The sequence below is a fragment of the Panonychus citri genome, unplaced genomic scaffold (assembly GCF_014898815.1).
Source record: "Panonychus citri isolate SS breed McGregor unplaced genomic scaffold, ASM1489881v1 Contig00114, whole genome shotgun sequence".
NCBI lineage: Eukaryota > Metazoa > Arthropoda > Arachnida > Trombidiformes > Tetranychidae > Panonychus > Panonychus citri.
The window spans coordinates 182,796-205,818 of NW_026515519.1; the positions used below are offsets into that span (position 1 = coordinate 182,796).

Here is a 23,023-nt window from a genome sequence, read left to right on the forward strand (position 1 = left end):
TCAGATGAACATGATGAAATAACCTGAAGAAACAAAGAATAAGAAAAAAAAATTCTGAGATAATGATGATCATTATTATCACATTATCATGATGATGATGATGATGATGATGATCACCATGAACATGATGAGTCCATTCAATTGTCTGAGTATTTGTGTATGTGTTTGTGTAATGATGAAGATAATAATAAATAACAATGAATCTTGAAACTTTGTTAGTTACTCATCATCACCCTGTCAGATTGGGAAGGAAGGAGTGAAAAATCACCGATTCTTTCATGAAAGTTTCATAAAATGATGATGAACATGAACCAGAATAATCATGATGAAATGAAAGGAAATACCCATTTATATCCATGCATCATGATGATAATATCACCTCATCCAGTGATTTATGTTCCTTGTACAATGTTTTAGTATCAATAACATTACTTATCATCCTCATCCTCATCATCATGTTTATCTTCATTTATTATTATGATTCATTCCGATAATATTATCATTACATGAGCCCAAATCTAAATTATCTTGATTGTTATTCAATCACAATTAAATTGTTACTTACTAATATGTAAGTAAATTTGATTCACTTTCTCTCCGTTGAAATTAATCATAATTTATTACTTGATTAATTATTCAACTTTGAGCTTTAGGATATTTAATTAGTAACAACAATTAATAATTAAACAATGTTGTTCAAATCAATTTCCAACTGAATGGATTGATTGTTACTCAATTTATTTAATTTCTATCAATTATTAATTGGTAAACAGTTAAGTTACCTGATATGATTTAGTTTTTCAACTCATGTAGATGTTTGAAATTTGTAGTTGCAATTAAGTTAATTGCAATTAACTCTGTTCTGGATGATGATTGTCAGGTAAATAACATTTTCTGATTACTCTTTCCATTTTAACCAATACAATTAAAGGTTAATAAAGGTTATATGTTAATCAAATTGTCAAAGTCTGAATACCGAAGCTCAATGAATTTGAGATATTAAGTAAATGTTATTATCAAGAAACTGAAACTTTAAGGTAATAAGGTTATCACATAGTAAGATAATATCGTGTTGCTGGTCAATACCCATGATTAACATGATAACCTTGAATTACTGGTGTTTTTATCAGAGAGATGAAAGGATGAAAATGACCATTGGTCAATAGAATCAGCTCTTTATAATAATTTCTTTCATTTTCACAGGAAACAGGAAATAGTAACTTATCAACAATCATGAGAATGGTTAAAATTAAAGCGATAATTACAGTAATTTGAGACTAATGATGTTACCATGAAAATATCATGATAACCATTGAACTTTTTTTTTGTTCGAAGCTCAAAAAAAATCTAAAATCTCTAAAGATTCATTCGTTAATTGTAGTGAAAGATCATGATGATTGTGTTAATGACAATTTATCATTTATTATTCTTGCAATGAAAACATGAGAAATTTAAAATGTTCATTTGAATTGTCATGTTTTATCATGAAGACTTTTTAACTTTAGAATTGACAAAAAAAAGTTAGAATAACAAAACAATGGTGAAACTTTTTTTTCTATCTATTCAATTGATTTAATGATGTTGTTGATGATTCTGTTTGTTTATTCATCATTTTCATCATGATCCTTTTCTATTTCAATGAGCTTTGAAGATAGAAAATACTATTATCATGAGAATGAACTTTGTTCCTCTTTTCTCTCTCACGAAGAAACATTTCTCCCTCTCTTCCATTTCTATTCATTTCATTTATTCAAACATCATGAAAATCATAATATCAAGTTTATCCTCCATAGGCAATAGAAAGTAAATTAATATCTTTTTGTTGAGAATTGAAAATGAACAACAGTATCATCATCATGAAGATCATCAAGATGATGAAGTAAAAAAAGGTTAGAATTTTTTTTTCATTCATTCTAAAGTTTTCTAAATGTATTAATATATTGAGGAAAAGATGAAGATGAAGATGAAGATGAGAATGATAACAAGGATGATGAAGAGAATCTGAAAGGAGAAAATGTAATTCAATTGAAATGAATACTATTGAACATCATGATCACCATGAAAACAGAAATAAAGTCTCACCCTGTAAATTTGCGATAATTAATAACATTTAATGCTATTAACTTTTTTTCCCTCCCCTTTAGCTTTTGATAATAATGACGATACCATTTAACTAATTGGCTTGGTGATGATCATGTTAATTTATTAATTACAAGTGATGTTGGTTGATTGTTGAGTCTATTAAATAACTTTTTCTCTCATCAAATGATGATGATAATTCATTACAATTTACCTGATTACTTACTTGATTCACTTGATTCCTAAATATAATATTAGATTAAGTTAATTGCTCTCGGCAATTGATAACTATTTGGACTTCAATTGGTGGAATTAATCCTTTTCGAGTTCGAAAGGTTCAATTTTTTTGTTGTAAATCAGTTGATTCAATTGTAGTGTATGAGAAACTTTATTGTAACTTTACACCTTTTGGGATGATTAAAATCGATTGTATCACTTTAATGATCATTATAATCATTTTAAACCAACAACAATTTAATCAGATTCTCTTATCATGTTTATCCTCATGAGACTCATTAACCTTTTTGAAACTTAACTCGATCAATTTGAAACAATCAACAGTTAGTGTAATATGAAACAACGTAACAATTATTATCTTTCAACAATCAAATAAATTTAAAAACAATTTCTCATCAATTGATTGTAGCAATTAACTTTTCCCCTCCAAATTGACCAGAATCATGTCCACTCACAAATGAATCACCAATTGATACAACTGATTTATCATCATTATCATTTGATTGGTGAAATTGGTTCAATTAGATTTGTTTTTATTTCTTGTTTGCTCAAAAACTAAAAAACAACAAAAAAATGAACAAAAGTTTTCGTTGCCTAAGGCGATTTATCATTATTATCATGATGATGATGATGATGATTGCTATTTGAAAACAATGTTGCAGTGTTTGCAATATGAGAAAGTTTGTTTTTTGACCTTTCATCCTGATAACTTGGAGATAATCATGATGATTGTTCATGAATACAAATGATTGTTAAATGTCAATGTAAAAACAGCAAAAAAAAATTGGATTTTGCAATTAGTGTTGATTGAAATTACCATTAGAACCATTTAAAAGTTGATTAACAGAGGAAAAGGTGATGATTATGTCCAGTTGTGTCCATTCATTTAATTGTGGTCAGAGCCACAAAAGCTTTGATAATAATTATATCAGTGATTATTGTTATGGTAATGAAATATTAACACAATCATGATAATAACATGATGATAACAATAACAAAATGATTATGTTGTCTGATTATACAAAACTGTGAATGATTAAGGTGATACAACTCATGGGAACTGGTTCAGCAAAAACCCATGGTGATTATCATGAAATGAAAAGGGACAAGATGAAAATGAATGGTAATTTCCGGCGGAAATTGTATCAAAATGTATTGATTTTTTTTTGCTAACTCGATGGATTATTGATTGTAAATCTAATCCATTTATTATCTTTCCACTCTGTCATATGATGTCGATATCATGATAATATCATCCCAATTGAACTGAGTGAATCTCTTTATTGAAAAAATTTATATTCTCATTGTTTGATTGATTTTCATGAGATAAATAACCTTAGGCTATTAAAGTTTTTTGGTATCAATCAAATTATCAACCATTATTATTGTAATAATAATATGATTTGAGAGGTTTGATTTTTTTTTCACTATCATGTTACTCAGGCTTATGTTTCAATTTTCATGATGAGTTCATGATGTCTGAATCATTATTCTGAGAAGCTTTGAGAATCTGATTTTTATCATGAAAAATCGTTGATAATATAATGAGAAATTGGAATTGACTTGTTATCTTCACTAGGCTTTGTTCATTGGGATGATATTGGATTTTCAGATTTTCTAAATCAGAGTCTTTTATCTGAATCATCTGAATATCAATTGAATATGCACTTTGTCATGATGTTACATGATGACGATGAAGAGGAGGAAAAATTTAATATTGTAACATTTGAATGTCAATGTAAACAACTTGATAACCTGAAAAGTTTCACATTTGCCTTTGGATTTCATTGTAACTTTCACAGTCTTTCATCTGATTCATCTGATTTTCATGATATTCATGAGACTTGAGATTGAATCTTTTTCTTGAGCTCATTATTTTTACGCTTCCTGAAACAAAAAGTAGCAGAAAGATAAAGACAAGTAGTAAAATGTACTATTAGAAACAGAACTTTCTCCTTCTCTCTCAGAATCTTCAATCATATATCATGTCTACACCAATAGATTCATTTCAATCTGATCATTTCAATGGATTTCGTTCATTTCCATCTTGAAATTAAATTGAGATTATCATAAGATAAGATGATTAAAATCTCCTAATACAATTCTAATTTTGAATCATGAACTATTCCTCTCATAAACATGATGATCACCATGGAAGGTAAAACCATGATAATTGAGATTATACTTGAAATATTTCAACATGATTTAAATTCTGGTTAATTTTTAACTTTTATTAAGTTTTTTTGTCTTCTTTACTCACATGTTACCTTTCACCATGGTGTAAAAATTTCAGGAAGATAAGATAACATGATAATTTATGAACTTTTATGATAAAATGTTGAATTTAATGAATATTCATAAGTTCCAGCCTTCATGATAATGAATCTTTTCACCTTGATAATTTTTAAGAATATAAGAAAATATCAGCATCTAATCATCACCGTGAAGAATCATGATGATTTTATCATGAATATGATCTTGAGCATCTTTAGAATTTTTTTATTCTCTCCAAAAAAAGGATGGAAAAAATTCTGATAAAAACAACAATTATCTTCCAATGAATGAATTTAACAGAATAACAATCATTTTCACCATGGTAAATGAATGGTTGAGAATGATGATCTAAATTGTTTCCTTAATTGTTCACATAAGTGTTGATTATCCATGTTTATCTTCTCAATGGAAACCATGAAGGTGGATAATAAAAATCACTAAAAGATGAATAAATTTCTCATTTTCCATCGGAATAAAAATCCATCAGAATCGTATGAATAAAATTTTCCTTCCAACTTTCGATGTATATTTATAGTCCCATGTACGATTTCAGGGTAATGTTTATATCTCATGGAATTAAGTTTATGACTTGTTCAGTTATCTCTGGGTTAAGGTTCATATGTATTTATATGATTCATGTGATAATTAGATTGTTTTGACCGATTGACCAATTGAATTACCAATCAGGAAGATATGATTAAATTCATTGATTCCACTGAATCGGCTGATTGGCTTGAAATTGAATTCCGCCTGATTGGTAAGTAAATTTAATAATAAATTGTCATTGAATTAAGCAGAAAATACCAATAAACTTATCAGTATAACAATATTGTTGTTGTTTTGTTGATTGTGATGATATCAACAGTTTACCTGAAAAGTAATTGATTAAAATTAAGTTAAAGTAACATGAAGTTAGTTAATTGATTAGTTTAATTTCACTGGTTTTGGATAAAGAAATTGTTGAATTTCATCAAACATCATCATTAGAATTGAAAATCAAGTTACCATTCATCATATGGTCAGTTGTTATTGACCACAAGGGCCATAGCTCGAAACCCACTCACCCCCTTCTCTCTCTCTCTCTCTCTCTCTTCTGTCTTCTTCTTCTTCTTAACCTATTTACACCATAAAGGAAAAAAGTTCATTGAATTTCTCATTACTCTCAATGGGAATTGATGAGGTTTAGTCTTCCCTGAAAACAAGATAAGATTTAATTTGCTCTCGGTCTTTTGTCTTCATCATCTTTTCCTCTTCTTTCATTCATCACCTTCATCTTCATACATTATTTCACACTAAGCTCATTATCCCCCTAAGGTAGTGTGAAAATCTAGAGATATATACATGTAACTAAGCTCAGGGAGTTAAAACCTTGAAGGTGTTTGGGGGTTGAAACTTTGAATTGGCTTAAATGAAATTAGTTATGTTCAGTCCATTAGGTTTTTGTTTTTCTGCCGGACAATTGGGAATTGGGAAAGTAGCCAATTGCCCTCGAGCTTCATCTTGATATATAATATCGGACTATGTTAACTATATTTATTGCAATCAAATAAATTGTTCACTAACTAAACTTTCAGTCAACACTTACCTCAAGCAGCTTAATCATAATCAGTTTCATATGATTGATTAACAATCATTTACAATAGTCAAACCTATTGTGATAAAATGAATTACAATCTATATTTATCAATGTATTTAATGTAAATCCAACTAAAGTTAATAGTTGATTATTGTTTCAATCAATCAATATTAATTATTTAAAAAGGCTCGAAACAATAATCAATTGAAATCGTCACACAATTTGATTGAGATTTTATTACTCGTATTAACTTTATGATTTAGCTGTTATTAAGACAATTTCAATGATAAACAACTGATTAAGTGTGATTGTGATTGTTTCAACAACAATTAGAAAATCAACATTTTTTATTCAATCATTTCAAATTGTGTGATTGAAACACTTGACAAAAATTATCTCAAGCAATGATTTACAATGTAATTGACATGATTCATGAAAATATTATATTTACCATGATATTAACATGACAATGACAACTTTTACCTCTCTCTCTCTTCCCACCCTGACACCATCATCATCCACCACAATGAATGGGATAGAGTGGGAAAGGTTTTACCCACTTTACAATTTCCAGTCTATCAGAAAATATTATCACCAGAATTTTGAGTAAAAAGTTCAATGAATGAGCCATTTTTTTCATGATTTACTGAATAAAAGGGTTCATGTGACAATTTCTGTAATTCTGATGGACATAAATATTCAATTTAGTTGTTAATATCAATTTATATTAAGAAATCAATTATATAATGATTATTGATCGTTAATTGTTTGAATTGATTTCTAATATAATAGTATTAATATTATAAGAAATGAGGTTTCATGTTATTAATTTTAATGATTTTCCTGATGATCAATTGAATCAATTATTGTAACTTCAGCTATTTATTGATTATCAAGACGTTATCATCATGTTGATCCATCATTACTCAGCAATTATCATGGTAAGTTTAATTGCTTACTCAGCTCACATCAAAGTTAATCAAGTTGAAAAACAAACTTAATTATAAATATAATTAACTCGATAGTTAAACAGTTAACACACCAAAATAAATCCAATTTCAATCACAACGATACTTGTGAACGTGATACAATCACTACAAGTCCCAGTTCTGATTTAAAATCACTATTCAATCAATTGGATGTTAAGAAAATCGAGACCGAATTAAAATTCATGGTAATATTTGGAATCTTGAAAGGAAAATTTCAATTCTCTGATTAGTCTATCAAACTAATAGACGAATAATTTGAAAAAGCTAATTCTGAATATTCTGAACACCCACTTCCAATCACGAACATGAATATAAATGATGAGGTAGAAAATGTAAACAATATAAGTTACAGAATCGACGAGAATCATATTAAGAGATAATGTTATCAATATGATAAGAATGGACTGGAATTGATAATCGATTAATGATGGAATCAGTTTGACAATCAAGGTGAAAATTGAAAAGAATCGACAACAATCAATAATAATAAACCGAAATGATTCGAGAAAATTTCAAACACAATCTGATGATTTCTCGTTTTCCTTTTTTTTTCATTTCCTTTTCTTATTCCATTCAATTTACTATTGATATTATTACCTTTCTTCCATGATGCTCATCTATCTCTCTATCATCTTTATCATCCCTCATCCTCTTTCTTACTATTACTTCGACAATATATAAATGTAATATCATCCTACAAGTGGATATATGTGTTTATCTTGTTGAAATGTTTACTTTTATTGTCGATTCACATTCAGCTGAAACTCCAACGGCAACAAACAATATTTTCATGACAACTTAATATCAACTCTAATAATATATTTCCATGTATTCATAACATTCAACCGGAAGTTATCATGATAAATACATATGAGGATGATAATAATAATTGAACATTTTCATCATCTTCCTTCATTAAACTGATTCTTTTAATTCTCAGACTTTCAAGTTAATCCATCGAAAGGATTATAAGGTAACAATCAATTGATTGTTTTCTCGTTTTCTTTTTTCACTTCAACCTCTTTCTTAACCCCATCCTCATCCTCATCCTCATCCTCATCCTCATCATCTTAATATACTCTCAACATTTAACTTTATCATTCGTTTTCATGGTTCAATAATATACTCAATATTTGACTCTCTCTCTCTCTCTCTCTCTCTCTCTCTCTCTGTACTTATCTTTATCCTCTTTTATCATCCTCATCTTCTTCGTACTCTGCTCTTCCTCGATCGGAAATGAATGTTCATTTATTAGATGTTATCTTATCTCTTATTGTCCAGTAAAGAAAAGTTCTAACCCATGAAAATTAATCATTCTTATTTGTTCGTCGAATCATTTAGAACTTTTTTTTTCTTTGGCTTCTTCTCCTTTCGAGTCTATGACTTGAGGATAAAACTAATCTCAGATTATTAGGAAAACTATTTTATCGATACAACAATTAGCTAAACAGTTAATTTCCTCTATTCAAAAGCTAAGGATCAGATAAAGAGATAATATTTACATAGGAATTGAAGGTGATCATAATCATCATTATTTTCAAGTCAACATTTCATCTTGAAAAAGGATATTAGTCTAGCATTATCATTATCGTCATGATAATCACATGGATAAACCGGAAATGGTAGATTGGGATAAAGAAATATACATTTTATATAAAAGATTATAATCCTGATTAAAGTTATTTAATCAATTTCCGGCAATATAAATTATAATTCATGAGGATTAGGGGATGAGGGTTGAATCACTTTCAGATTTATCATCAAGTTTTAAAAATAAAGGGTCAGTTGAAATGGTCATTATTGAAGATTATCAATGCACGAGGTTAACAGAGCAAAAAAAGTATCTATCAAACATACTGACCACTTGGATAATACTGATTTTCACAATAGTGACCAACATTAACTTACAATTTAATGTCACGTAACAATCACATGGAAACCTTTTGTTTCTTATTATCAGTTGATGTCCAGTGTCCAGTGATTTGTGAAATGACCGATCTATCCTTCACCTAATCTTATCATATTATCATGAAGATGAAAAAAGGATGTTGACCATTGATGATGACGATTTCATATTAATCGTTATTTTTCATGATAACTAATGAAGATAAAAAATGGCAAAGAAAAAATTTCCTCTCTCTCTCTTCATCTTCATCTTCATCATCATTAACATCATATCCTGATTATGATAACTAAATAACAAACAATGTTGACCATTACATATTTGATAATAATCGAAAGTCCAATCGAGTTACTAATGGTCAAGATGGACAATGAAGTGACATTGTCCTAAAGATAAAGCAAAAAAAAGGACAAACAAGAAATGGACAACAATATTAATCCATTAATTCATTAATTGTAACCACCAGAAAAAAAATAAGAAAACAATCAATCGGTCAATAAGGAAATGACCATAGAGATACAATGTTATTAATCGTTGATTATCACGATTAGTTTTTCATTTCTATTCCTGATAATCTGGTTTGGTTGATTTTGTGTAGATTTAATTTTGAATGACAAAATTAATTACAATGATGACCATTATATTAAGGTCATCATCTTGTTACAAATTCAGTGTCATGATACATGTAATAATATAATGTCAATGTAATGATGAAACTGAAGTGAGTGTGTTATTGAATAACAAGGAGATTGGAACAATTAAAATTCAATCCACGAACTTGAATAAAACTGTAACAATCCTCCAAAGGGAATCGATTCCTGATACACCCTGTAAATGGCTTGCAAATAATGATAATGATACAAAGGACAACAATCATAGTCTACTCTTGATAAACTTGTTCAGATAATGGGTTCAGTTGATTTTCAGTTGAGTTGATGAGCACATTGATCAGGGAGGGAAAAGTATATGAAAAGTTTTCATGGTGATGAAAAAAGGGCAGAAAAAAAGTTCCAATATATTTACCGTTACTTTTTCAATCTTATTATATTATCATCATTGTATTATTATTGTTTCAAAGTTTATCAGTTTTGTTGCTTGGGAAATTTTCATCAATCTATTTACTTAGTAAATGTATACACTTTTTTTTTGTTCATCAAACTGAACTTTATCATGATTATATTCAGTTCAATATATGTAATTCATGTTCAGTTACCTTGGTTACTTGTCTGATGATGAAATTTCATCATGTATTTTTATCTCGGAAATCAGAATTTCTGTTTTTCTTTTTCATTCTCATCAATTTATCTGTAAATGATTCATGATAAATCTCACCCGGTGAATGTTATGAATTTCAATTGATTGGTTTTTGATAAAAATCTACTTAATGATCTGGTTATCATTTAGCTTTTGCCATTATTAAATTGTAACAATTGGTTGAACACTGGAAGTTACCAGTTTATCAGTTGATTGTAATCACTTTAGTATCTAATGTTAATCATGTTAATGATTTAATTAACAATCAAAAATTTGTGATACTGATGTTTTCACTAATTTGCACAACAATTAACTGAAATTGTGACTTTTTTATGAAAAATTGAGCTGTTCAAATTGAAAAATTGATTCCATTATCTTTTGTACAATATTAGGATCATGGTTAACATTATTCTGGTGATTTCTAAATGATCATTGTAATGATAATTATCCTTTATCACAATTATCATTAATACATTTTAATCATTAATGGTTAATGTTTATGATTAACTTTAATATATAAAACTGATGATTACGATTCCGTTGATATTGACCTAACCCATGAAATGATTGAAGAAACTGTTTTGATAACCTCTTAATGATAATTTAGTTTTCCAACCATGAAGATGATTAAATTTCTTATCATTAGTTATTAGATTAAATTGTTAATCTATTATTTGATTTATTTGATTCATCGGAAATGATCAGTTATCAACTAAACTCAATAGTGACAAAATTAGGATATGATCCATTTCTACAGGGAAATTGTCTCCACATTTCTTTTCACGATTACTTAAACACCCACCCGATAGTGTGTCCATATTGGGCCTATGATAGTTTGGCCAATACTTGTTTGTCACATTTCAATGTCAAGGTCATGAAGGTTATTCAACAGGCCATACGCTAGAAGGATTTTTTGAAAACGTCAAATTTTGTAAACCAACTTATGAAGTTTCGAGTCACTAGTGTGACAAACAACTTTGACATAGTGCTTAGACTAAATCAAGAGCTTGTGAAAACTTTTTACAGAAAATGAATCAGCTGGGAAGCTTTTGTCTGGAATTGAATGAAGGTCCATATGAAGGTCAGATGAGTGAGATATAATTTCTTCCTCTATTCTCAGCGCTCTAACATCTTTTAGGTCACTTGCAGATTTGGTGCATAATTTTGTCACTTAACCCTGAAGATTACGTTTCTAGGCCCAATTCCACTTTTGAACTGCTGTTGACCATTGTTCCAGGTATTTTTGCACATTTTCAAGTCAACTCTAAGTCCACATTTTCGAGCGAAGTGGTCAATCACATTTTATTTGAAAGTCGAAACTGTGAATCAAGTAATCAGTTAAATCACCATTCAAACAGAACATTTCTCTAAATTTTAACAAGTCTTGTTTTCTTTGAGAGCTGCGACCACAGAATTGATCATGGGAGCTTGGGTGATACTCAATCGTCATATTTTATCATCTAGATTATTCTGGTCATTCTGTTAGGACAAGATTTTAAGGTCATTTGATGGTCAAAATCAGATTTGCATCACCTGAGATTTTCTGTCGCAATCTAATGTCACCAAATCATGTGATTACCAAATTGATTGTTATCTGTTTGCGAAATCAAAGTTAATCCCTTAACAAATCCTGACGAGATTAAGAAATGGATCAAATTGTTTGTTAGTTATCAAATGAATCAGCAAATTGTGGTTTCATCAAAATCAATCCAAATGAAAAAATTGTTAATCTAAAGGACTTACAATTGATGGTAAATAAATTATTAAAACAATTAACAATCATGAATATAAGGAGATGATCAATATTAATGTTTTCCATTAAATTTTTAGCGGTGTGACAATTTAAATTTATTTTTTTTTTCCTAATGAAAATGGATCAACTTTTATATCACTTGATTTCATGGTATCATCATGAATCCATTAAACTTTAATCATTCATTTATCATCATGTTTACATTCAACTGATGATGATGATGATGATGATGAATTGAAATGATCAAGAAAATGATGATAGTGACAGAGATGTATCTTCATTATCATTATCGTTCATCTTCATGAATCAATCTTCATGTTTGAATGGATGAGAGAGACAAACAAAAAATTACACCAGGAAGTGAATTCAGTTTCACTTGAACTGTTCTGAATGCACTTTAACACATTTTCACATGAAATAATATGGACAATGAATGGTTATCATCCTTCATCATGATACCTTTCAATGTCCAGTTTTTAGCTGGACAACATTTCGGACAACAATAAGCTAGCTGATTGATGTAAAATCTTTATTATCATGGTCATAATTCAATGGTCAGTTGATATGATGAATTGTTTTTAATCATTGTACCAACTTTTAATTCAATTTAATTTATCTTTAAAAAAGAGGATTAAATTTAATTGTTATTCTTGAAACAATTATATCGCCACATATATGAAACTTTTTTTCCTTTGCTGAAACCAAATTAAATTTAATCTCAACAATTCAGATACCTTATTGTTTTATATTCAACTTGCAGGTCTTAATTGTGATATCATATCAAATTAGTGATTAGCTTATTGTAATTGGACTAATTTGATTGTTACGATGAGGAGAAAAAAAAATCTAAATTAATCCTTCCAATTGATCATTTAATCACTCAAAGATATGACCAATATTATAATTGATTATCATCATTATCCAATCAATGTAACTATGGAAACACAAGAGTGACAAATCTTAATCATCTTAATTGTTGACAATCAAATTAATTACACTTGTATTGCCCAATTTTAGTATTAATAATTTAATGAAAAACTGTTAGAAAATGTAAACTAATTGATTTACCTGTTAAATTGTTGTCATAATGATAAAGTCTAATCATCAATTGTGATCAAATTAATCAATTGCCCAATCAAGATGATCATCATCAATTATAATCATTGATTGTCATTTATTTTCATTTGCAAATGATAAATGTCAATACCAAAGATATGAGACAATTTAAAAGAAACAAAAAAATAACGTTAATCACAATAAACTTTGATTATTATTCAGCAATTAAGGTTAAGAATAAAAAAAACTTGCTGACAATTGATAATTAAATTAAAACAATTTAACTTGGTAAACATAAAAATTAACACAAAAAATTGAATCGCAATTGACAAAATGTAAACGCCAAGGAAAAATTGATTATAAATTCAAATGATTTCATGATTTCTTTTCATTATTGGGTGAAAGTGGTTCCTTGTATTTTTTGTGTTGATGGTGTTCACCCACTCTCTCTCTCTCTGAACCCACCCCACCCCGTACACCCACCGATACTGATGATGGATTATATTACATTGGAAACCGGATCTGGTTTCATTTCAGATCCATTATATTCATTCATTCATTCACAATCATGATCCAAAGTCTATTAGTTACCTTTATATTATTATTATTATTACGATTATATTAAATGTAATTCAGTTGCTTTTTCATCCTCCTCATCTTTATCATCCTATTTGATCATCATTTTCATTTTTGTTTTTCTGCAAACCTCATCATCATTATCATCCTATCATTTTTATCTTCATGATAAATATTATACAAAAGGAAAGTTTATTCCGAATTGAACTGAATTCTGTTTAAAAAGTTATTCCATTGAAACATTTCATATATTGGGAGACAAAAGTTCAATCAATCCAATAGTTTATTTTACTTATCTGATAATATTATTTATTCTAGATTCTGGATTCATTATCATCATCATGATGATATAATTCATGATGATGGAATAATATATTCAAGAATTTATTTATTCCCATCTATTTATTCATGGTTGATTATCATTCATAGTAATCTCATCATCATGTTTATCGTTTACATCATGATTGTCCATTGATGACCAATGGATAATATTATTTGTATCATTATTGTTATTTGATTATCTGTTTGGTATTTAATTTGATTGTTATCATTTTCACTTTTATCATGTAATTGACTTTTAAATGAACTTTCACTTTGACTACTCACCCAATTGGATTTAATTACAATTAATATATTATCATTATCTAAGTGACAATTATCACAATAATTGTTTCAACTCCTTTTCATTTGCAAATACAGAGAGAGAGAGAGAGACTCATTTGACAATTTTAATTATAAAATTAAGTTTATTGTCAATTCTAAATTGTGATAAATTTTTCTCCATCAAATTCTTGATAATTAACAATCAATTTAATCTGATCATCCAAGTAAATTTAAATTGTTAATCACCATCGCAACTGATTATCTTTCAAGTTGATCATGATTATCAAATGGTTACTATTGAAACATTTATTAGATTCATTTGCTGGATGAAAGTTAATTGTTGGGGTTAAATTACTTTGTCAAGATCAGTTGATTGGTGTAACATTTAATTAACAACATTTAACATTGATGATTAACATGAATTCCTAAAATTTTTACACCAATCAATTAATTGCTATCCAAGAATTCAGGAAATCTCTAATAATAATTAATAATTCATGGGGAGATTTAATTTTACCTTAATGAGCTTTTATCATGTTGATGTTTTAATTTAATTTCTTAATCATAGATTGATATTCATTCACAATTAACTTATATATAATCAAAGTATCAGGATATTAATGGTTAGTTGAATGTCTGATGGAAACTTACAATTGGTTGTTACAATTAACTCTACAATTAAAGTCATGGTAATTAATTAACTGATTAATAACAACAAAACAACACCAACCTCACAACAATTTATCTTAGTCAAAATGATTAACAATTACAATGAATAACATGATTCAAGTGATTAATGTTAGTAAATTGTTTAAACTGTACTAATAAAGCATAATAATAATTTTAATTGTCCAAGTAATTAGTTAATTGTTTCACCTTAAACTTGAAAACTTCAGAATGAATGAAAACAAACTGTGATTAATATTCTAATCACTATTCTAATAACATATCAATAGATTTCTAATTTAATTCTCTTAATTAACAGCTAAACACTCGCCTGAGGCCACATTTCGAGGACAAGAATTCATTTACTTTAATAACATTTCCAAGTCGATTTTAAGTTCATCGGATGAAATTTCATTGTACTTTAAATCGCGACAATCAAATGGCCTATTATTTTACGCTGGTGACGGAATCTCTGATTATCTTAATTTAGCAATTAGAGATGGAGGGGTCACCCTGTCAGTTAAATTGGGTAACAATTTATCCGAACGAATTGTAAAACCAGCGAGAATCCGATTCGACGATAATCAATGGCACAAAGTTCTAGTTCATCGAAAAGTTCGTGAGGTAAGAAAAGTTTTCTCGTTCTTGTTAAAAGTTCGTTAACCATTTAACCTAATTAATTGTTCATCGAATCATTTTTTTACCTTAATCACGACACTATTGATTACATTAATAATCGACATCACAATAATTGAATTAGTTGATTATGTTGATTTACATCAATAACTTAGTTCGTTTTCCTTTTGATAAAATTGATTATTATTAATGGAATCAAACAATTAAGGATTCTGATTGATCCGATTAAACATTTTTCATAATAATCATTAACTGTTGTTAGATTTAATTGTTTAATTGTATTTATCTCTCTCTTTTCTCACTTAATTGCTTCCAGATGAATCGTGCAATCAGTTTTTGTCATGTAAGTATATTAACTAATTGTAACAATTTAAAATATCCTCTTGTTTACAATTGATTTTTCTTAATATTATCCAAGTTGATTGTTAATTGTTAATTTCAATCTTGCTTATTACGATGAAAATTGACAGCAATCAGTTTGTACTCTGTCTGAAAAGTTAATTGTTAATGAGAAAAAATTACGAGAAATCAAGTAATCGATCTAATCGGCAATTACATTTGAAGACGACCAATTTTTGTCATTTAAATTGTTCACCTTGATTGTTTCCAATTAATTATGACCATTCAATTGGTTCATTGGTTCAATAGTTGAAGTATAATAATAATTTAAGACAAAAATAGTAATAGAAACAATCAGAAAAACGTAGATTTGATTGTTAAAAGAAGACACAATTAACCAAGTAAAACAGTGTAAAAAAAGGTTATACAATTAATATTATAATGTGAACAATTAAATTGATTGCTTGATACGCCTTGTTTTCGTTAATCATTAACTATAGACCATTTAATTGTATTATACCTCATTGGGTATTGGATTTGATTGTGACTCTTGTTGATTATCATTAGATTAATTTACCTTTTCCACCATTTTGTATAATAATACAAACCAAACGTTAAAACAATTCTCATTAGGTTCATTAGATTCATTATATAATTTAACCATAATCAAGGTAATTGTGACCTCTAATCAAACTAACTAACAATTTCATGATAATCTTTGCTCTTCTTTACCTTAATCATTACGAATGATGATAAGTTAAGTTAATCAGTAAATTACTTTAATTCACGCTAATAAAACAAAAAGGAATTAGATTAATAAAAAAAAAACGAGAGAAAATCACAATTTACTCTTTCATTCATCCTCACTCATTGCCTATTGTATTAATATGAAACCACAATAACATTATAATGATTACAGTTATTATCATCATCATTACTATTATTACATTGATTATAGTGATTATTAGCCAATGGTTCACCATATATAATGTATTATCTAAGAGTATGTTTGTATATTTATATGTATTGATTTGTTATTGATTGATGAAAACATTTTGCATTTCCTATTGCTGTTGATCATTGTATTAAATTGTATCACTATCACCATGTTATTCAATTATTGTGTTATGATATATATCACTTTCCTTTCCTGTTGATGATGATAACTTTTGTTTCTTTCAGCTCTTTACTTTCATCATGATTGTGATGATGATGATGATGATGACGATGAAGATGATGCTTGATGAAAGTTACTGCTCATTTTGCTTGATAATATCATCATTGTATTGATCAAAATGTAATAGCTTGAAGCTTAATATTTTTTAGTTTCTCTGTCTTTTTCTGTCTTTTTCTGTCTTTTTTTGTCTTGTTTTCTTCATTTTTTTTGTCTTCCTCATCTTCTCATCCTTGTTTTCCATTGTCTGTCATCACATTTCAATTGTTCTCTCTTTCTCAATGATATCTTAATCGTGATTTTCATTCATCTAGGGAAACTTTATATGACGAATACAATATAATATCGGTAGAAGATTTAACTTTTTCTTCTTCATCTTTTCCTTTTCCTTTTTTCCCTTGTTTGCTTTTCTATTGGATTCTTTTATCATCTTTGTGATTCCTCATTTCGAGAGATTCAAAGATATCATCTTCTATTGCTTTTCCATCCTCGTGGCTTTTGCTTTTTCTGCTCCTTCTCATTATTGGCATTTATCTTCATTGTGCTTTCCATTTTTTTCTTCTTATTCTTGTTCATCTATTTTTTTTTCTTCTCTTGTATCGATGTCATCCTTTTCTTCATATTTATATTCATCTTCATCTTTCCTGTTTTTCTCATTCTTTCCATTCCTTTTTCTTTCTTTTCATTTGTATATATTTCAGTTTTCAATAACCATTGATGGTGTTTACGGAAAGAGGTTCAACTACAGGTTCATTTTCCTATTGTCCAGTTCAATACTTTTTATCGGAGGAAGTGACCATTTTGAACAACTTCCGGGCTCAAGGGTACAAAGCAACTTCATTGGCTGCCTTAGGAAGGTAAGTTGAACATTATTACTTTTATCATCATCACTTGAAAGTGGAAGAAGCATTAACATCATCATCATCATCATCAGTAGAATGGGAAAAAATCAAAGTATCTTCAAGAAATCTTCTCCTGTGTAAAGAATAAAAGAAAGATGAAGATGGAAAGTAAAAAGCACAAGGTAATAAAAAAAAGATGAGGAAGAGAAAAAAAATGAAAGTAAATTGAAAGAAAGACTTTTTTTTCTCTTTCTACGAATTTTTTTTTCTGCTGTCACAAGATGAATTACGATTTGCTTGACCAACCATACCAATGATCACCCATCAAAGAGGGTGGGATGAAATTTCGGACTGAATGAATGAATAGAAAGAAGCAAAGACAAAAGGTGGAAAGAGTCGCTTGTCATCTTGAAATATCTTCATCATCTGATAAACTCTAAATTGATAACAGAGAGAGAGAGAGAGAGAGAGAGAGAGAGAGAGAGAGAGAGAGAGAGAGAGAGAGAGAGAGAAAGATCACTAGAAAGTGAATCACTTTGGGTTCGATTTTTTCACTCCCAGTAATTTACTGTATGTGAGAGGAAAACAAAGTAAAAAATGGTTACAAGATGTAACTCCCTGTAGATAGAGTTGAGAGAGGAGTGGGTAAGGATAAATCAGATGAAGGAGGGATAATAATTTCATTTGGTGTGAGTGAGAGAGTAGGAAACATTTTCCACTATTACCAATCAAATGAAATTCATCCAATAAAGTTATAAACATCCCAATCAAATCAATCACTGAATACATGGGGAGTAATAGAAAAGTAAAAGGGATGATGAACAAGATGAAAGGTAAGGTGGATAAAGGAACTAACTTTATACTAATCTCTTTGGTAAAGGTAACTTAATCTCGGTTACACTTTCATTATTTCTCATTTTATCTCTTTTCTTTTTTTTTCCTTTTGTCTTCATCCAATTTTATTTACCTGTGTTTCCTTTGGGGTGGAAATTTTCAATGTAAAGGTTGAATTCATTGGAGATTCAATGGTTCTGGATATACTTGATTTAGCTAAAAGTGACCTCAATTTGTTACAAGTAAAAGGAAACATTGTCGACTCTTGTCAGGAAGTTGAAGCTGCTGATCCGATAACCTTTACAACCAAAGACTCATTTCTAGCATTACCCCGGTGGGAAGCGATCAAGGGAGGCTCATTGTCTCTTAAGATACGAACCAATGAACCAAGTGGTGTTCTCATGTATAGTTCAGGGAAAACTAATGGAAATAGTTATTCGACACCTTCCGTCTTGTCTTCTTCATCGCTTTCATTTTCTTCATCCAGTTCTAACTCTGGATCGATATCAAATCAACCACCAAGTGATTTTTTTGCACTCGAATTACTTGATGGGCAAATCTATTTACTACTCAATTTAGGTTCTGGACCAATTAAGGTAAAAGCATCAGCTCGTCGAGTTGATGATTCTCATTGGCATGTGATAACATTACTTCGCACAGCAAAATCAGGCCGAGTGACAGTTGACGATGCAGCGGTTGATTTTGTCACCCGGGAACAAACAATCAACTTGATCTGGAAAGTCCACTTTACTTAGGTAGTTTTGGTCCCTCTTTGAGTAAAGCTTTTAATGAGGTTCCTCCGGAACTTTGGGCTGGTTCATTAAAATATGGTTACGTTGGTTGTGTACGTGATTTAGTTCTCAACAATCAGGCCATTGATATCGCCTCATTTGCCCGTAAACAAGATTCCGGTTCTGTGAAACCTTCATGCCATTCATTGCCAAGTCACTGTGATAAAAAACCTTGTTTCAATGAGGGTATTTGCATGGAAGGATGGAATCGATTTGTGTGTGATTGTCGAGCAACGAGTTACACCGGACCAGTTTGCACCAAAGGTAAAATCTGCACCTCTTGAGAGTTACAGCTATTTTCCCCTCGATTCCACTTCCTGTAAAACTCAAGTTTCCGTTTCCAATTATGATAATTGCATAAAGATATTCACCCACCCTGTCTCTCTCTCTCTCTCTCTCTCTCTCTCTCTCGCCTATCTTTGCCTCTTCAAGTCTTCCTCCGCCAAGTAAAACCACTTAAAGATGTATCTCATTTTAGATGACGGTGGGTAATCTATTAATATTTTGTGGTGTGATCATCATGCAAGATAAGAGTCCATTAGCAGGGAGGCTTTAATATATCACACACAAGAAATCCTTTTTTTCTGCAGCCTCTTAAATCGCAATTGTAATAGTTTCCATGATGATGATGATGTGTTATTATAATGAATGTTAAAAGGAATGATAATGATTCAGATAAATATTCACATTAAGAGACAAACCATCAAAACAGTTTCTGTTTTCATTTCCTACAAGAGAGAGAGAGAGAGAGAGAGAGAGAGAGAGAGAGAGAGAGAGAAAATCTTATTCACAATCTATGAAAATTGACGAGCTAAATTAGTAGGTGATTGTGATTATCATGGTGAGAATTAGATGATGATGATGTGAGGTAATGAAATTCGTTTAAATATTCAGTATGAGAATATATAATAACAACCAATCAAGACGATCTGAATCAAATATAAATGAATTTGTAAATGTAATAAATGTTCAAAGTTGTGTTTCTAAAAAAGTAAATGTAATGTTAATACACATTACGAATAGATGATGATAAGAGGAGGGAAAATGATGATTGAAGAGAGAGAGAGAGAGAGAGAGAGAGAGAGAGAGAGAGAGAGAGAGAGAGAGAGAGGAAAAGAGGAAAGTGATGATGTGAAGGAAGAGAAGGAAGAAAAAAAGATGAAAGAGTAGAAATAAAATAAAGAGAGAGATGGGGAGAGAAGACTAATCAAAGAAGAATCTTGAATATCTTTAAATGTCATTATCATTGATTCTCTTGAATAATTTTACCTTAAAGAATTTTTGTCTTCCCTCATCAAGAATATCATATTATTTTTCACACTTATTTGATTCCTGGTTTCTCAGGATAAGGTGATAAAAAAGATACAAGAATTTTCAAGTTTTTATCATGACAGAATTTTTCACTTTGGTATTTTTTGTTATTCCTATTGTTCTTATCAAGATAAATGTGAATTACGAGAAAATCTTTTTGATTAGTTTTGATTTTTATTCTTTTTGTCTTATATCCTTTCTGCCTTCTCACTCTGGTTTACTCTCTTCTATCAAATTATTCTCTGTGAACTTTCTTGAATAAAAATTCCCAAGATGCCATATAATGTATGCACTAAAAACTGTAACTTACTCTTTCCTTTTTCCTCCTCTGGTATCATGCATACGAGTTTCAAGCTTGAACCAACATTCACAGTCAATCGCTTCATTTTACCTGTCAGTCCTTTACCTTTCTCACTCCCAGGGTATGAGGGAGAACCTTTAAAACTAAAAGCAGTTAAGTTGGAGTAAAGGTGGGAAGATGAATCTGTAAGAGAGAAAGAGAGAGAAGAGGAAAATATTATTATACCGTTTACATTTCTATATGTATCATGAACGGAAGCTTATCTTCCCTGGAGTCAATCTATGAAATATCCATCTTATTAAGCGAAATGAATCTATCTTGAGTTCTTTTCTTGGAAGGTAAAGATGATGATGATACTGATGATGAAGATGATCAAGAGAAAGAGAAGAAGATTCATCTTTTCTCTTTGGAGCTTCTGTTCTGTTCAAAATTGTTTTGCATCGTCAACAGAAAAAAAAGAAAAATAAACTAACGAATCTTTTTGAGGTTCTAGTTTCGCTTTTAAACTTTAACCCTCCACGGTTTTGAATTGATGGAGAGTGGGGATGGTGGAGTTGGAAATCAGAGAAGAAAAATTGAAATTCTCTTTCACCTATACATTTCTTAGAGCCATTTTTCTTTTTTTTACTTCACGATTTTCTTCCTCGCTGTGCCATCATAATTTGTCTTCTTGATTTTCTAATGAATTAGTTTGATTTTCTTCTTTCGTTGGGTTTCTTTTTCTCTCTCTTTAGATTCTCTCTGTTGATACTATTTATCGTTATTGTTGTTGTTCCATTTCTCAAGTTGTTTTCGACTCAAAAACCAATTAATTGAACAGAGAAAGAGAAAAAGTAAAACAGTCTCTTGAATTTTTTCTTCACCTTTACTCTAGATATTATCTAGAACTACGATTTTCTCAGTGTTTATCCTCCTTCTTCTTGTTTTCTTCTGCTCCTCTTGATCTTGATTTTCTTCTTCTTATTCCATGTTTTCCGTTTTACTCCTCTCTTTTTTTTATATATTCGTCTTCTTTTTGTTCACTTTTCCATTTATATAAATGTTCACATATAACAGAAGAATCAATGACCCCAAGTACCAGGTAGAAATCGCTTGACTTCATCTTCAAATTTCAGCATCACTTGAAATTTACCTTTTGGTTTTTCTTCTCCATTTTACTTTTTTCCACCAATATCCTCCTTTATCCTTCTTATTTCCAACTTCCTTTTTATGACTACCATTGAAATTTAATACTATTGTTAGATGTTGGGTTGAGGTGGTAACAAAACAAAGGATCAAGAAGGATTGGTGACCACTTTCTTCCCTTCGTGACAACCTTTTTTTCCTGTAAGAGAAAAGAGGAAGAAGAAAAGTAAATTAGAGTAAAGTTCACCATTTAAGTAATTGACATTATTTCTCAATTGTTGTTCAATTTACATTGAAGATATAGTTACCTTTTCTTTGAATTCTTTTCTTTCCATGATTGATTGCAAGGTAACAATTATAATCAATAGTTGCCCAAGAAAACGTTTACTGTTTAACCAAAAGTGTATTCACAAACATGACAGAATCAACATGGAAAAGAAATTATTTGTTGTTGAGATGGAAAATAAACTAAAACGATAAGAATACAAAGGAGAGAAAAAGACAATAGTTATGACAAATGAACCATAGAAAAAATGACATGAAAGATCAAATAAAGATAATGGTTATTAGATTAAAATTAATACTTAGTCCAATGTTGAGATGGAAAAATATTGACGAGAGAATCGTATTACCATTAACGCAACGTAAAATCTGAATAACAAGTGGAAGAAGACTGAAATCGAATTCGATAGATGAACAGTTCT

General features: G+C 29.5%; 1 protein-coding gene and 1 long non-coding RNA gene across 4 annotated transcripts in view; one reads left to right on the forward strand and one right to left on the reverse strand.

The window, feature by feature from the left end:
• The window catches only part of LOC128390066 (neurexin-3a-like), a 44,819-nt gene extending 24,953 nt beyond the window's left edge, over positions 1–19,866 (forward strand). The window contains 5 exon segments of the mRNA XM_053349733.1: positions 15,286–15,590; positions 15,919–15,945; positions 17,817–17,972; positions 18,962–19,493; positions 19,496–19,866. Coding sequence (XP_053205708.1) covers positions 15,286–15,590; positions 15,919–15,945; positions 17,817–17,972; positions 18,962–19,493; positions 19,496–19,866 — 1,391 coding nt within the window.
• A 5-nt stretch (positions 19,867–19,871) lies between these two features.
• Positions 19,872–22,503, reverse strand: LOC128390067 (uncharacterized). 3 transcript variants are annotated; one of them, XR_008325576.1, is made up of 3 exons: positions 22,327–22,503; positions 21,204–21,377; positions 19,872–20,310 (listed from the first exon to the last, which is right to left on the reverse strand). It is a non-coding gene; the product is annotated as an uncharacterized LOC128390067 (long non-coding RNA). The 3 variants fall into 3 exon arrangements; XR_008325575.1 differs by lacking the exon at positions 22,327–22,503 and adding an exon at positions 22,058–22,252; XR_008325577.1 differs by lacking the exon at positions 22,327–22,503 and adding an exon at positions 21,787–22,252.
• Positions 22,504–23,023: the final 520 nt, after the last annotated feature.